At 37.4% G+C, this 17,718-nt stretch overlaps 2 protein-coding genes across 3 annotated transcripts in view; one reads left to right on the top strand and one right to left on the bottom strand.

Moving 5' to 3' along the window:
• The window catches only part of Cep290 (centrosomal protein 290), an 80,631-nt gene extending 65,874 nt beyond the window's left edge, over nucleotides 1-14,757 (bottom strand). Inside the window, 11 exon segments of the mRNA XM_038314723.1 lie at nucleotides 675-797; nucleotides 3,029-3,118; nucleotides 4,044-4,226; nucleotides 5,252-5,404; nucleotides 6,450-6,503; nucleotides 9,424-9,567; nucleotides 12,019-12,065; nucleotides 12,920-12,989; nucleotides 13,863-13,940; nucleotides 14,090-14,219; nucleotides 14,725-14,757. Of these exon segments, the coding sequence (XP_038170651.1) occupies nucleotides 675-797; nucleotides 3,029-3,118; nucleotides 4,044-4,226; nucleotides 5,252-5,404; nucleotides 6,450-6,503; nucleotides 9,424-9,567; nucleotides 12,019-12,065; nucleotides 12,920-12,989; nucleotides 13,863-13,940; nucleotides 14,090-14,191 (1,044 nt within the window). The 5' untranslated portion in view covers nucleotides 14,192-14,219; nucleotides 14,725-14,757.
• A 396-nt stretch (nucleotides 14,758-15,153) lies between these two features.
• The window catches only part of Tmtc3 (transmembrane O-mannosyltransferase targeting cadherins 3), a 43,388-nt gene continuing 40,823 nt past the window's right edge, over nucleotides 15,154-17,718 (top strand). The window contains exon 1 of one of the 2 annotated variants that reach the window (XM_038314853.2): nucleotides 15,154-15,320. The gene's annotated coding sequence lies outside the window, so the exon portion shown is untranslated. Of the gene's footprint in view, nucleotides 15,321-15,342; nucleotides 15,465-17,718 lie in introns of those variants that run through there. The other variant, XM_038314854.2, reaches the window with a different exon arrangement.

Below are 17,718 nucleotides of genomic sequence, written 5' to 3'. Positions count from 1 at the left end.
CTAATATATAAAGATGGAAAATGTATTCCAGAACTCTCTAATATTTGTGACTTTTATAACTTCTTACATATTTTCCTCATCATCCATTGAATCTTATCTCTACCACTGTAATGTCTGTTTTCTCTGTGACTTTCGCACTTTATGTAGAAACAACACCCCCATTGTTCTCATTCATCAAATACATCTCAAATTCTATTCTGACTTTAGTACTTTAACTGGAAAGAACACACATAAGGGAAGGGCAGGGCTTTTATTTATTTTTTTGTTGTTTTTCTGAATGAGTTTGTTTTCCTAAAAATAAAACCTTTAGGCAGCACAGTAACAATATAACCATACTTAGTTTACTTTTATTTAGCATAGGCATAAGATAAATGATAATAAATGTTAAAAGGTAGTAAGATTTTAAAATCTATAGGTTTTTAATAGATTCTTAGTATTTCCTGACTGATAATACATAGTAATATAAAAAAGCAAAATAATTCTATTCTGAATATAACTCTCCCTCTAAACTTAATTCTGGTCTCACCTCTCCCCATTTGGGAATGTATGAGAAACTTCACAGTTTGTTACACACTCAGTAATGGAAGAAGCCACCAATTAGGCACGGAGAAACACGGACAGGCCAGCTCAGACATTCACATAACATGCTGATATTGCAAATTTTGAGGTTTTACCTGTTTCAGAGCCATAATGTTACTTTTATCAGCATCAAGTTGGGCATTTTTAAGTTTCTCTCTCAGATTATGCAACATTTGCTGATATTCAATGATTTCATCATCTTTAGAAGATAAAATTAACTATATAAACAAAACAAGATGTTATTTTAAAAATTAACAAGCCACTTTTCATTTCTAGAAAATAATACCTTTAGTACATTTAAAGCAATACAAAAAATAAAATGCTTTTAAATTATTTTTTAGTGTGTGGTATACAATGTGTTTGTCTGTATGTGTGTGATCAGGAGTTGACAGGGGTATCATTCTCTTCAGCTCAGGTCTTTCACTGAGCTTAGATTTTACAGGTTAACTAGATTGACAGGCCAAGGAATCTGCCTGTCTCTGCCTCTCCAGCATGCTTTCACAAAGTACCAGGGATCTATACTTCGGGCCTCATAATGCCACAGCAACTACTGTATTGACTCTGTCATCTCCCCAACCCAGGAAGTAAAATTCATTTAATAAAAGAATGTCAGTAACTACAACTACTATAGCACAGTTTGAAATTACAATTCAACCCTTAAAGAAAACTTTCTGACCTCGATTCTCAGTTATACAACTATAAAATGTTTTATGTGACATGTCTATTAAGTAAACATTAAAATGTCACAGAAAAGTACAATGTACCTTTAATGAATGGAAGAGTATGTTATAGTCTTAGCTACAGAGAGCAAAAAGTCATAAGGATGGTAATAAAAATCATAAAAATTGTCCATAGGAGTCTAAAAGTCAAAACCAAAATAAGAACAGGTTTTTAGATATTTAGACATGCAACAATTTAAAGTATATGTAGGAAAAATGAATGTAGCTAGAAAACAGCTCAATCAAATGAATAAAAGGGAGAAAAAATACTTAAATCCCATACAAATCTTTATGTAATAAAAATAGTGAGAAAGGTAAAATATTCAAGAAATATTATTTGAATAAAAGTCATTCAGCTACATCCAATACACTTTAAATATATATACACCTGTTTCCAAGATTTAAATAAATATAAAACCAGAAGATAAAAGAAACTAGGAATAAGATGAGAAAAAAAATTCTTCTTTCTTTTTCAAAGTATATTAGCCAATATAAATATTCAATCATTTATCTATTTATCTGAAGATAATGTCTAACTACTCAAAAGTCCAGGCTGGTCTTTAAGAACCTCAGCCTTCTGAGTAATAGGATTAGGCATATGCCCTCTGGCCCAGCAATATTAGGAGTATCTAAGTATAATGAAAAGTCAAAAAGAATTAAAATATAATAAATTTAATAATTCAATATAAAAAGAAGCACTTTACATCAAAAATTATAAAAGTCAAAGATAGATAGTTATAATTTAAATTACAATCACACTTGCAGCAGTTGATTTTACCAAAAAAAAAAAAAAATATATATATATATATATATATATATATATATATATATATGTATGTATATATGCATGAATAACTTCTCATTAAAACACTGCTTTCAAAAGAAAAACTATAAACCTCCTAAACGTCACATTAGGGATAAGGAAGTAATTCATTATATGTACAAAAATTAAATGATTAAATGTGATTCAAACATCTGTTTCTTTCCAAAGTGGAAATTATATTCTACAACTGAAAACCTCCTGTCTGCCGCTTGTTCCTGTAAGGACCTGGAGAGCAGCCATGCTCATTTATGCATATGTTGTCCGCTCATGATCACTGCTGGTTCCACGCTGAAACGGCAGCTGAGTGGTTACAACAGACCTGGAGAGCTAAGGCATTTACGGCATAGTGTTACATAGATTAACTAAGCCTTTTGTGATTCACTCAGCTTTATTCCCACTGCAACTACATTTGTTTAAAATATAGATTATCTGAGCTTCCCTAATTACAACTTCCCTAATAAACAACTCCTAATTACCCGTATGGTTTATGTGAGCATGGCCGGAAATGGAGACAAAGTGTGACAGCTTTTACAATAAAAATACAAATTCAGTCATCTCCGATCATTCACAAATAGCAGCCATCACTATCCCAGCTTCTTGATGGGGTACAGCTCTGGAACAGGTCTGACTGGAAGGTAGGAAGCAGGTACACAAGGGGCACTCTGCCAAGGCTTTCCAAATGATTTTCACAAATCTTTTCCTAATCCATTCTTATTAATGCTGCCTTTAACACTTGTCTAATAAATAAATGCACTACATATACAAATTTAGAGCTTTTCAAGTCAGAACACAATAAACTTTTTCAAAACAACATAAATGCTATTATCTGCTTTAAGTCCTTAAAAATCAAAATTGAAGTTAAATCAAAATAGAAAACAAGAAAAGGTCGGATCAACCGAGAAAGCACCTTCCATTCTTCCACTTTTGCACTGACAGCCATCATGACTGGGTCATCCTCTTCATCTTTTGCTTTCAGAAGATCTGTGAGCTCTCGCACCTAAGAGCGACAATCGGTTCATGAAATGGTGCAAATGAGTGCATTCAATGTATTATTCTATATGCATATTTGTTAATGTACAAACACATGCGTGCAGATGCCTTACATTTCATAAGCTGTTCATTACTGCCACAGTCCTATAGTGAAAGGTGCTACTTAAAGGCTGTGCAATACTAAATGAAACTGTAAAATCTGAAATGCTCCCAAACTGGATACTCTTTAGGGTACCACAAGTGGAAAATTACACATCATATTTCATGGGCTCTGTTTTAGTCAAAAGACTAAAGGTGTATGAGTACTGTATTCATGAACATAAATTCAGGGACATATGAAGAATACATGAACTTAGAATTTAAACCTTAACCTTGTCCCCAAGATAGCTCATGTACATAAGTAATCTACATAGCTTCAAAAACCTAAAGATTATAAAACTTCACCATCAGGAAACCTTCTGATCCCAAGTATTTCAGATAAGCTACACTCAACAAATTGCTGTGTACTTACTAGTAGAGAATCATATCTGTAAACATTATTTAAATTTTAAATAAGTTTATCCTACATAAATAATAAATAATATATTGATATTTAATATATCTTCACTGTTTTTAAGACATAAAATTAATTGTTATCGCCACTGGAGTTTGCGTTTTTAACAGAAACTCTTCATATCCCCACATGTATTTATAGCACTGCTGTCTACACTCCGGCATCATTTACATTCCTTAAACGTCAAGACTCACAGGCACGTATGCGAGGCCTGCAGAACCCTTGTGGACAAGTATTATCAGGATGATAACATGTTATTATATTGAGAAAAGCAACAAAACCCACGTGTTAGAAGACTAAAGTATTTCTAGTGTCACATCATCAGCAATGACTTCATATGGAGCTATACGAGAATGTCTTGTTTCAACAGGACTCTTACTTGAAGTCGATAGTGCTCGTTCTCCTTCTTTATCTGGTCCATAGCAGTGTCGGTCTGGTGCACGAGAGCCTTCATCCTGTTGTACTCATCAGTCATCTTCTCCATCTCCTGGACAGACTCTTCTAGATTTCTTCTCATCTCTTGGTTCTGAACTTCAATTTTCTCATTAGCTTCCGTTAAAGTCTAAAAATGTTAAATAAGCTATTACTTTAAAATTGTTTTACAAGAAACTGAAATTTATTATTAGATTAAAATTAAATAGAGCATTGGGCCCTCCAAAGAAAAAGTGATTCTTCACAGACCATTAGGATTAATGTGGCATTGGCCCATTAAGTCAAATTAAATGTCAAGAAAATTGTAGATAGGATCTCAATTATTCTTGGAGCCCAAGATAGACAAATATAAGGAGTAAATAAATAATTACAAATTCGGACATACAATTTACTTTGTGCTTTAAAAGTACATAGTGTAGCCAGAGATGTGTCAGTGGGTAAAGTACTACAGTGTAAGCCTGTGAAACTCAGCTTGAGTCACTAGGCTGCACATAAAGCCAGACACAATACTAGTTACTTTATTCCCAGTGCTCCTGCTGTGAGATGGGAGAGGGAAGACAGCTGAATCCATGATGTGCTGAGCTAGATGCCTGGAGAACAGAGAAGTGAACAAAGAGACCCTACCTCAAGCAGGGCAGAAGCTGACAGCCAAGAGCAGAGGTTCTGCTCTGAGCTCCACACAAATGTACAGACAGCCCTGCACAAGCACAAATGTACAGACAGCCCTGCACACACACAAATGTACAGACAGCCCTGCACACACACACAAATGTACAGACAGCCCTGCACACACACAAATGTACAGACAGCCCTGCACACACACACAAATGTACAGACAGCCCTGCACACACACAAATGTACAGACAGCCCTGCACACACACAAATGTACAGACAGCCCTGCACACACACACAAATGTACAGACAGCCCTGCACACACACACAAATGTACAGACAGCCCTGCACACACACAAATGTACAGACAGCCCTGCACACACACAAATGTACAGACAGCCCTGCACACGCACAAACTAAACACTGAAAATACAGTGGTAAACACATCATCAAAACTTACCAAGAGGGAGAGATATTAGATTTAAACCACCCTGATATTCAAAATTGTAAAACCATTGCTCTGAAGTGACTTAGCCATTTTACCTGAATTTCATCCAAATATTGAACAAGTTCGTAGTTCTTTTTAGACAGCTGTGATCGGTAGTCGCTGTCTTCTCCTCTCCTTGAGAGAAGTGACTCTTTTTGTGAATCTATTTGTTTCTGGTAGTCAATAATGTCCTGACGAAGCTGTTCATTCTGAGGTTAGAGCAAACACAGTAGTCGCCCAATAAAAATACTATCCAGAGTCAAAAGAAAACAACAGGACAATAAACACTGACAAAAATCTATCTTTAAACTAATGCTCCCAGAACACATCTCTAAGTCCCCAAGGTTCCACTACCCTTTCAGCCTCACCTTCTTCTTTAGACGTTTGTTCTTCAGTAAAGGACAGGAAAGGATAATCAGAAATGAGAAAGGCAACACATAATTAAAACTAATATTTATGTTTTAAAGGAAATAGGAATAAATAACTTTTTAGGACAACTGAATATATTATTTAAAAATCCAAAGAAATGAAAATACTAAGGATGAACCGAAAGAAAGAACATTCGTACTACGTTAAAATGAAATTTTAAATTTAAAATTAAAAGTACAGATCATGGCAGATGGGGGTTAGAGGAGGAAGAGGGATAGGAAAATGATGTGATTATATTTTAATTAAAGTATATTTTGGTTTCAAGTCAGAAAATTATTATTTAGCACATACACAAAAAATAATACAACTTATAGCAGGGCGGAGGTGGCACACGCCTTTAATTCCAGTACTTGGGAGGCTGAGGCATGTGGATCTCTGTGAGTTCAAGGCCAGCCTGTTCCACAAGTGCTAGTTCCATGACAGGCACCAAAGCTATACAGAGAAATCTTGTTTCGAAAAACCAAAAAATGAAATAAAATAAAATACAACTTATAAGATTTCATGAGAAATAACATTCTCAGAGTGCTAGACAAAGAGTCATAAAGAAAGAAATCTACTCAAATGCCAAGTTAGCTGATTAGGAAGTATGGCTATGTAACAGAAAACAAGATGGGCCCACACAGATACAGAAAGGAATAAATTACCTAATGGCCTCATATTTTGGTTGACTTTGTAATTCCCTGAGACAAAGTCATCAGAAAATCAGCTAGTATGATTATCATTGGTTACACAGAGGACATGCCAGTTAAAATACAAACTGAAGTGCACATTTTAAACAGGTAATTCTTTGTTGAACCACAACATATACTGAAATTTTCTACTAACCTCTCTTCTTAATTTGCTGTTTTCATTTTCTGCCTCCTCGTTTCGAAGAGCCAACTAAAATAATAAAATAAAAATAAGATAAAACTCAAAAGTAATTCACAGCTTATTCCCATATTAACTTGTTGGATTAAATTCTAAATCCTTTTCAATAAAGCAGAGAATATTTAACTACTAAAGACTTCATATCTAGGATACTAGGACACAAATAAACCAAGAATTTTTCAAAAAGTACAAAAAAGATTTCAATTTTTAATAATAATAATAATAATAATAATAATAATAAATAAAAACTGTATATACCAACAGCAAACTAAAGGCTAAAAATTACAAACATCTAAAAGTTATACTGCCGAATCTTTTAACTGTTTAAAATCATTCTGTCTTTCCTTATGTCTTTGCTCTTTATGAACTCTGAAATACCTAGAAAATGGCAGTACAGAAGAAAAGTTAATTGAAGCAATCTGAAATCATGTTGGCCTGGGTTTATATTCTTTGACTATCAATTCCTACTTAAATATGAAAAAGTCATTTACTGTCTCTTAAATTCATTTCATCTCCTTTGTTGACATGAGATATATGATGTATATAGTCCTTAACATGATATTCAATGAACAGAACATCAGAAAATGTCAAATATTCTTTTCTTCATCTAAAACAGTTTATTTGTGACAGTGTCTTTTTTCTTCGGGACAAAGAAAAAATATAACCAATAAGATGGCTTTTTATTAACCAGTCTCCATAAAACACCCTTTGGTGGCCTTTTACTTTTCTGTTTTCTGCCTTACTCAAGCAAAAAAATCCAATAACAATAGCATGCAACACACTTGGAAGATTTTATAAGGAGGCATAAGATGGTTCTTTAGACACTAGGGTGAAGCTGGTAGAAAATAAAAGACGTCATTGGGTTAGCAGAAGAACTCTAATTAAAGATTAGATAAGACTATTGAATCAATACCATGTTTCTTGAGCATTATATCATAAATCTATATTAGTTGTATAAGAGAATACTCACTTTTGGAGACCTATTTAAGTGTAAAATATTATGTCTAAAATTAAGTCTCAAATGACTCAACAAAAGAAAACTGAATGAGATGAAGAATTATGTGTACAACGATATGACAGAAATATGAACTGACTGAGAATAATATGAATATTTATTGTTTTCTAACAAATCTTTATGAAAATGTACTTTCCAAAATAAAATATTTAAAGAAAGCTCGAGTAACATGCAAGGCACAATGCAAATTTTATTGATGGTGAATAAAATAATGATAATCTAGTATTAACTGTTTTATCATATTCTGAAGTAGTTAAGAATTTAATAGTCAAAAAAAAAAGAATTTAATAGTCAGGTATGCAACGCTACTCTATTCTTTTCTTTTTGCTTTACAAACACAACACTCTTGATGGCTTTCTTTGAGAGTACTGACTTCATTATTTTATTAAACATTTGCCAGAGATACATCTTACAGTCATTGTTCTGGCTTCCTTAACATCTATAATAAGAACCAATACATTCTAATGATTTGTCCGGTGTCTACTGTGAATATGAGATCAAATATTTCTTCTTTGAGTATGTACACAAGAACCTCAAATTCAACTGTACAGAAATGAAGTAATAATCTCAAACTTCCATCCCACCTTGTTCCAAACAGCACCAATTTATTTATTCATTCCCATACCAAAAAAAACAGACAGACTGCCCCTTTACCACATCCGATTACATCTATTTCTCTCAAGTACACCTATGTCTTTCAATCCCATGTTATTCACTTAATAAGGCCACCATTAGTATTTGTTGGAATTAATACAAATGCCTTCTTCAATTCACTCTCCACAGAGTAAGCTTTACAAGCACTGAGCAGACCTATCCTACGTTCAAATATTGTCTTCTAACTTTTCAGAAGGGTTTCTTAGCATGTGCTTTTCCCAGATGTTCACAATCGTAGATTAGGAGAGTGGTTAATGGCACATTCTTAAGTGGGTCTGTTGTATTCAAATCGTCTCATCATTCATTCACTAGCTGCAACCATGGGCACTTACTACTCTGTCTGTAGCCGGTCACTTCTTCATTGGTTCCGTATAAGAAATGATTGCTACCGCACATACATATAAGTATCAAATAAGGAATGATGAATCAATGCATACAAAGTATCTGACATATGACGGAGACCCCATCTTATCTACATTACAGTCAAATAAATACATGTAGTTCTTGACAATTTCTTACTTCTCATCTTAGGAAAGGATGTAGCTTCTATCCAGAGTGTGCTCTTTGGCATTACACACATCCTAATTTCTGTGGCTACACTCGCCTCTATTTCCAGACTCAGCTTATACATTATATGCTGAACACCCCATCCAAAGTGTATCTCAACATAGTCCTATATCCTGATGCACCCATAAAATATCAAATTATCCTATGTTAATCTTAATATAAATTGTATCTGTTAGAACTAGAAACTTTGTACTATGCAGCAAAGTTTTGATTATGCTGAAATAATCACAGGTTAAAAGTGAAAAAAGGAATTTACACCTTAGCAACTAAGAAAGGATAAGGACTATACATTCATGGTTTCATTCACCACATCAAAATTCATTAATCCATATAAAACTCACCAAAATAAATTGACAGTAAGAAAAATCACTTGCTTATTTATGAACATGAAATACATTCCTTCACACTCATGTCCAAGACCAAAGTTAATTTTATGTTATTGTAATGTCCTCAGAAAAACATGCCACAAAATTGAAGGATTACTTTCCAAGTTATATTATTAGATGTAGGTAACTCCATTATATTTTTAAAATGAGATAATACAATAAATACTGCTACAAAAATTAGCTAGGTGCACATTATTCCTCAACTATAACATAAAATCAAGAATTGATATCAAAGGAGATTATAAAAAACACGATTGGCCATATAGGATTATCTTAGCAATTAAGATTCATTGAGATAAAAGTGTCTTACTTGTTCATTAACTTTCTTCTCTTTATCGAGCTCTTTTTCCATATCCTCTAATTCTCTATCTTTCTGTTCCAATTGTTTTTCAAGTTGGCGAATTTCATCACGTAAAAACCGAGTATCACGTCCACCTGCAGAATGCTGAGCCATCTGAAAGTCATAAGCCAAGGATTAATTCTTCAAAATATAAGCAATTCATTTTTACTTGAAGGTTTGAGTCGACAAAAACTCAACTTTAAATTTTCATCATGCTTCAACATCAGATATGTAAAAGCACAGATATGTATGTACACATTCATTTAAAAAGAACTCAAAATAGGGTGGGTAGAGAGGTGGAAATGATCTGGAAGGTCTTGAGGAATATGATCAAAATATATTCAAATTTAAAATAGTTTTATATAATAAACAACAAACAAATCTGAAGTTATTTAGGCTTTAATTTATAAGTCAAAACTCCATGCGCTTTCCTGAAACACCAAAAGAACCATGTAAAATTGGCTGCAGGCTCTGTCTGTTACAGTCATGAAGACACAGGTACAGACTAAATTGCAAAGGCTTAGAGACTAAGGGCTGGGAACTATGAAGACTGCTCCTGAGTCTCAGAAACCACCTTGGTGCCCTTAAGCTGCCCTTTCTCAGACACCAAGAACTACTTAGAACAGACAGTACTTTGCAGCATAGCAGAAATCTCTCTGATGCCCATCCTTGTCTAGTTCGGAAGCCATGTGTACAGCTGGACTGTGGCAAGTGCAAAGATTTGGATTTTCAGGTTTAACAAATATAAATGTAAAGCGCCATGACTGGTTAGTACCACTCTATAAGAAGGCAGAGACAACATCACTTTAAAGCTTACTTCCTGTTCCTGTCAGCCAAACTGTGGCCTGAAACATTCGTCACCTAAACTGCCTCACACTCAACACTGCCCACACATCTCTGCTATGTCCCCTCTTATCAAATGTTTCTCAGTCCTCTCTACTCCATGAAACTTTGCACTGTGTTCTCTAAAAGCATCTTCCAAAATACACATTGTATCCTGAGCTTTTGTTTTTAACTAAATCCTTCTTTATTTTCTTACAAAGCTGGAATTTTGTTCTTTTTAGGATACTGTTTCCCTTGGAACTTCCTCAACAGGGAGTTGTTCACTCTTCCAGGATCAAGAAAAAGCCCCTAGTCTAGGTTTCCTCTGTCCCGCCACCTCCAAGCTACCAATCATGTCATTCTCCTGCCATCCTCTATATCTTCACTTGATTTGATTTTACAAGATACCTAGTTATCCCACTCTGATACACTCATGATACAAGCAAGTCACCAATTTCCTACTCATGTTTTAAAGTCTTGGGAGCTAGGCTATGGCAGCTCAGTCTTCCATCAGAAATCAACCTGAGCAGCCAGGAGGTGGTGGCCTTTAATCCCAGCACTGGTGAGGCAGAGGCAGGCGGATCTCTGTGAGTTCAAAGCCAGTCTGGTCTACAAGAACTAAAACTCACAGAGAAACCCTGCTTGAAAAAAAAAAAAAACAACAACAACAAAAAAAAACAAAAAGAGTAAGGAAGATACAAAGAAAAAAAAAACAAAGAAAGAAAAAAAAACGTAGTCAACCTGAACCGTTTCCACAATCCCATACTTTCACACGAGTTATTTAATAACTTTAAATAACTAGTTAAAAATAACTTGTTTCTTGATTTAGTACATCCTGCAGTCATACACCCATAATGTATCCTTGGAAAAGGACATTTTCCTCAGTGGTTCTCTCCTACTTTCCCTTTAACAAACTCAATGGACCCCAAAGGTCCCTGACTTTCCCTTTTCCTGTCTCCATCCTTTCCCTGCCCAAATCCAATTCTGGCATCCTACCTATTTAGCTAAGATTTCATTATCAAAACTTCAACCACTTCTCCACCAAGCTCCTCAGTTGCCACATTCTTCTATTCCTTATCTGCTGTCTCGGTAAGAACTATACAGCACCAACTCAACTTCATAAATCACTTATTACAGAAATATTTACTGAAAGTGCTTGACATTTTTCCAGGAGCTTCAAATACAGCAGGAAATATGAAATAACTCATCCAAGTACAGAGCTGAGTCAAAAGAACGGGGACTAGAACTGTAATCTGACTGCAGATCCCTTAGTCTTCAGTCCTTGCTCCACGGCATTACAAAGGCTACCTGACATTCCTAAACTCTGAGCATATTGTCCTCCATTCCTCCACTTACAGATAACCTCCTTTCCAATCTCTCAACTTCTAAGAACTAAGGTCACAGGCAAGAAAAGTTCCCTACACATCTCCTCCCTAATCCTTTTGTACCACATCCCTTCTTACCTTTTCAGAATCTCAGTGTATGGAGTTCCCACACCCCTCCACCTCAATTACTACCAAGCCTTCTATATACTTTTCGGAACTGAAAGCTCAGATGGCAACTGTTTTTGTTTTATTCATTGCTTAATTCTTAAAAATCAAATCACAAAAACATACACTGTACAATGAACAACTCCCAACTACAAATTTTTCATTGTATTTTTCAACCCACTAATAGAAACATCTGAAAATAACATAAGATGATGCAATTAGTAACAATTACACTCAGTACAAAAGGCCATACCTCCAATTCATTTTCCAGTTTCATTACTTTTGTCTTTAATTGATTTTCTATTAAAAGAAAAATACAATGTTTTAATTGGTTAAATTTTTTGTAATCAGATTGTAAGTGAATGTCCATAAAATAATACAATTACCAAATTCATGGAACAGGCATTCTAGAAATGTCTTGGCCTGAGTAAGTGAAGTCTCGTGTCAATGGGCAAAGCCATGTCAGAAACTCTCAAGCCTGAGAACTATGGCAGATGGGAGAAACTTCCCTCTACCTGAGTGTGGATGCTGGGAGTGTGTGTACAAAATGCCCACCACAGCTTTCTTCCCCTGACGTTTATGGTTCCCCTACAGAGAATACTGGTAATGATACTTCATTTATATTTTAATAAAAAAAGCTTGCCTGAAATTCAGAGTAAAACAGCTGCACTGGTCAGCCTTACAGAGCAGGCAGTGGTGGCACACACCTTTAATCCCAGTAGCCACACTAGTTTGCCATAGAAACCGGGCAATAGTGGTACACGCCTTTAATCCCAGCACTAGAGAGAAATATAAGACAGGAAGAGACAGCTTTCAGACAGTTTTATCCTGAGATTCCTGGAGGCAGGATCATCATTTCGAACTGAGGTAGAGATAAAAGCCAGTGGCTGGCTGTTTTGCTTTTCCGATCTTCAGGTTGAACCGCAATTTCTGCCTCGGCGTTTTTATTAATCGTGCTACAACTACTCCTACCAAGATTAGCTCAGTCTGCCTCCTTGTTCAATTGTATACCAGAAACCCTGACTCCTAGTTTATCTGTAGGCAATCACCCAACTTTATGTTCAGCTACACACAAGAACCCTGCCTCTCTTCAAGAGTATACAATAAAGACAAATACTGGAGACACAATAGTTTTGTTTCCCCCAGACATTTACCAAATTTTGCTTGTTCTTCTCCAGCCTTTTCGACTTCTTCCAAAGCTAGCTCGACTTCCTGAGCTTTCATCTACAGATAAAATTGAGAGAGAAAAATCTGTATTATTTACACTGTAATATAAACAGGGAAAATGCACATTTTGTTTCATTTGCTAGCTTGGTCGTTAGTGTGTACAACGGCTAGCACACAAAGACCAGTAGTAAATATTTGTTAGCTAACCTCTAAATTCTAGAATGGCAAGATTGTGAGTCATCTCTGATTTTTCCTTAAATTTTATATCCACTATTTTAAATGTTTTTGTTATCCTTTTCCCATTCCAATTGTTATTATTCTGATATATAATTTTATTTATTAATTCCTCATTACAACTGGAGCTTTCCAGCTCCAATCCCCTTCAATCTGTACTATACAACACATCTAATTTTGCTTTCTTAAGTAAATTTCTGAATTTGTCAATTATGACTCAAAAACTTTTATTCAATCCTAAACTGCTAATAACGGAAAATACAGCCTCAAACCCCATGACCAGATATCCCAAACTACCAACCAATAGCTGTTTGTCTACAGCTTGCTACACGCATTTACCCTAACTTAAAGAGTAAGTACATATTCTTTATCAGTAACAATTTATGAAAATCTAGAATCCTCTCACCATTTCACCATTGGCTTCTAGAGGAGACATTTTGCATTTTTACTTGAACCTCTGGCTATATTTATGTTATTTTTTTAAAAGTACTTTTCCCCTACACACTCTTTATATGTTTTTAGAATAGGAACTAGATTTGCTATACATAGTACAACCCAGTCTTTAAATATACACTTGAAGAACTTATTTTTGAAGGATGACATAGGCATTCCAAATATTTCCATAAAGATAAGTATACACAGGAATCGATTCCTACATTTCCTCTACAGTTAGTCAAATATCTCCTCCATACAAACCTTCATTAGTGACTGAGTAATTCTGAATAGATGTATCACATTTTCTTGTTCTTCATCTTTTAGTTCGTTGACTTCCACCTAAGGAAATAAACAACAAACAAAAAAGATGGACTATTTCATACCCTGCCCAGAAATACAAGCACTCTTCCCATTGTAGCGTTCAGTTATTTCAAAAAGCAATTTCAATTAATCACGTTTTGTCTATGTACGAACTATGTGTTAACCACCTTGGATAAGGACACCAATAAATTATCTGCCAGCTCTTCTTGGCGTGGTAGGTCATCTGGGTCAACCTTGATTAACTCTTTCCAGTTTATGTTGGGTGGCATCTTGAATTCTTTCGCCGCCTTTCAGCTCCTACAAGAAGACAGGTGGATTTTAGCATCTTCAAGGAAAATGGCACTGCAGGGCTTACGTTCTCATTCTACCTCTGGGTATTGACAAAGAGCTAAGGCTCCTGGACCGCAGAGCAGATGCACGGGCAAACAGCCACGATGAGAATGAGGCCACCTGGCACAGCCTATCCGATAATGTACACGCTAAAATTATTAGCTTCCTTGCTAAAACGAAGTCCTAACCCCCAAGTCCTCTCTTCCCAGTCTCCTACCAGCAACGATACCAACTCCCAGCAGGTTTGAAGTTTGAAAACGTCCCCCGATTCTGAGAAGGGACGAGAGGATTTTTGTTTAAGCGTACAAAGACTGAACTGGAAGATGTGCGCGAGGAACCAAGCTGAATCAAGGCCGAGGCACTGCGGAGGAGAGGGCAGAAGGACGGGGTCGGTAGCCTGCATACTGTCCCTCGGGATTAGGAACCTGTGAAAGACACTAAGCCGCTCCGGGCTCACGGGGAATCCACCCACCTAAACCCAGCCTTGCAACCTGTGGCAGTCGCTCATCTACACAGACCGCCACCGCGGGTTCGGCCGCCGCCCGGGCGTCTCTTCCAAGAGGCGTCCTCGCGCACTCCCGCTCCCGCCAAACTCTTCCTCCTGAACGAGCCCAAGCGGCGGCCGCTGCTAGGCGACACCACTCCCCGCCCAGCCAAAGACCGGAACTAAGCCCCGGATACTGGAGGCGACTACATTTCACGACGGTAGGAAAAGCTTTACGGTTACACTTACCCTGCCGAGGCCTTTATTCTAGATGAGGGGGAAAGTCAGAAGACGAGGACTCCATGTCCCAGAGTGCAGTTCGGCCTTGCCGCCGTGCACTCTGGGACTAGAAGTCCCGGAGAGCGAGCAGCCAGTTCCCGGCGTGCAATGCGGGCAGCTTGCGGCCGCCGCGGAGAGGCTGGGGAAGGAGCGAGAGGCGGGAGGCGCGGCGGCGGCGGCCGAGGTGCGGCTACCCCGAGATCGCGGGCGTGGCGGACTATGACAGTGCTTTCCGACGAGTCTCTCTCCGGTCCGCTGTCCCGGAGGTTTCCCTGAGCCATCACCCCCCGCGGGCCCGCCCTCAGGTGAGGTCGGGGTCAGCGGCCGGGAAGAGATCAGGGAGCGCTGGAGCTTTGGGGACGCTCCAGCTTGGGGTTGCAGGGCCGGCGGGGTCTGGCCGAGGTGTCGAGGACTCCTCCCGCCGCTCAGGTGTCTCCTGGGGGCTCCCGGTGAGTGGTTTCGGTGAGAGGGAAGTGGGAACAGAAAAGTTTCTGCCTCCCTGAGATCTACCCTGGGCTTTGGAGAAGTGGAGCTTCCCCCCCCCCCCCCCCCCCAGTTCACGGTCTGGGGTGAGCAGAGCATCCAGAGCGGGCCGGCTCTCGGCTCGCCCGCCCCCTGCAGCCGCTTGAGGACTGTAGTGCTTATTAGGTTGTGAAGTGTGGAGCGAAGGCCGGAGAAAGGGAGCCCTACAGGAGGGAGACAGGGGGACTACGCCAAGTTAAGGCATTCTGCTGTCATTTGCTGGGTACCAAGGAGAGGTGCTCTTAGGTGAAAGCGACTTCTCGGGTGTTTACCGCCTCCCTGGGGCAACTTCTGCCCATTCCATAGCTACTATGCACCGGCAGGTAACTTGGAAAGCTGTAGGCTTCTATTTGAAACAGCTGTTTCATTTACACACACACACACACACACACACACACACACACACGAGAGAGAGAGAGGGAGAGAGAGAGAGCGAGAGAGAGAGAGCGAGTAATTAAAAGAAAAATCCCTAAAAAAAATTCTCTACAAACCGTTTGGTTAAGGAAAACAAATAGCTTAGAAAAGAATGGTATTTGAAACAAATATTAAAGAAATTCATCAGATTTGTAGGGCTGATTACCATGTTTGCATTTTTCCAAATACTGTTAAATTTCTGCATTATTCTTGATAAAGGTACAGCAAAGCACGTGCCTACATGTAAGAAGTAGCCGCTTGGTGAGGTTAAACACGGTTTTCTCATTAATGCTTTGGTCACATCACTAAGCCATTCTAGAAACTAGTATTGGTGAAATAGTTGCACTTTTACGGTTTTAAATTTTAATACCAAGTTTTAATTGTATTTTGCAAATTTTAATATTATAGCTTTGCTTACTCAAGAATATGAATTATTTTTCATGTTCATTTTGTCAAAAATACTGAGATGAAAACAGTATTTATGCTGGACGGTGGTGGCTCACACCTTTAATTCCAGCACTTGGGAGACAGAGACAGGAGGGTCTCTGTGAGTTCGAAGCCAGCCTGTCTATGGAGCGAGTTCCAGGACATGCTCCAAAACTACAGAGAAACCCTGTCTCAAAAAAACAAAAACAGAAAACAGTATTTACTGAGCACAAGTTCACTGGTGTAATATATTAAGAATTTGTTTTTAATTACAAACCTTGATATTTTTCTCTTGATTTATATTACATACTTTATTTTCTATTACTCCTTTACTAATTTTGTGTTGATTATATTGGTCTTTCTACCTCATTTCTCTCTTTCTTTATATCTGTAATATCCTCCAGGGTAGGTAGTCTCGATAAATTTTATGCTCTTCAGAAGAAATAGTTAACTAATAACTGACGAAGCTAAGGTTGTAGATCTCAGTGACAATCATAACTGAAGTGTAAGCTTAATTCCATTGTCTAATTAGTCCTAACAGTATTTTGAACAATACTTGACCTAAGAGTACAAGAAACAAGAGCAGAAAACATGATTTTGTGAGCCGGGCCTTCATATACTAAACCTAACTGTGAGTCAGGACATTTAACTGAAGTTCTGATTCTGCAGCTTGATGTATAATTTTTAAAGGGCTAAGATAGCTTTTCATCAGAATTTTTGTATTTCTCAGATTTTTCCGAGAACGAGTTTTATGCAAGAGTTTTGTAAATGGCCTTGTCGCAGGCGCGCATGCCTGGACCTGTGTTCTGTCTAACCTGGGCTTGTATGACCAGTTTTATCTAAACAAAATCAGTCTGTGAGAAAGCCTCCTTGCTTTCTGTAATTGTTACCTCTGTGCTCTGTCCCAGTGGACTTCAGTTCGTTACCCGTCTGTTGTTCAACTACCGTGAGAGATTTATTAACTAATCCTATTATGGTAAAGGTGTTTTTCAAGATTTTTTTTCTTCCAGGAGGAACTCTATGTTCAGGTAAAGGAATGCGTGTATAACAAGCAGACACTTGTCTCTCTTCCGCATAAGGCAGCTAGAAGGATAGGTATGGATCAGTGTGAAGACAGACTTTGCATACAGAAGTTCTGTAGACTTCAGGGTGGTAATAAAACAAGGACTCTAGAGAAAGTCTGAATGATGTTGTTGGTTTCCCAAGAAACAGAACTGGGAAGGAATTAGCTTTGTCCTATAGCTGTATTTTTTTCCCAAGTATATCATTAGATTATTACCCCAAGAAGAACTTAATATGATTTAGTTGAAAGAATTGAACTTTTATCTATAATATAGCTGA

This window comes from Arvicola amphibius, chromosome 17, assembly GCF_903992535.2.
Source record: "Arvicola amphibius chromosome 17, mArvAmp1.2, whole genome shotgun sequence".
NCBI lineage: Eukaryota > Metazoa > Chordata > Mammalia > Rodentia > Cricetidae > Arvicola > Arvicola amphibius.
Note: the sequence above shows the minus strand (reverse complement) of the source record. Positions and strands in the feature narration are given on the sequence as shown.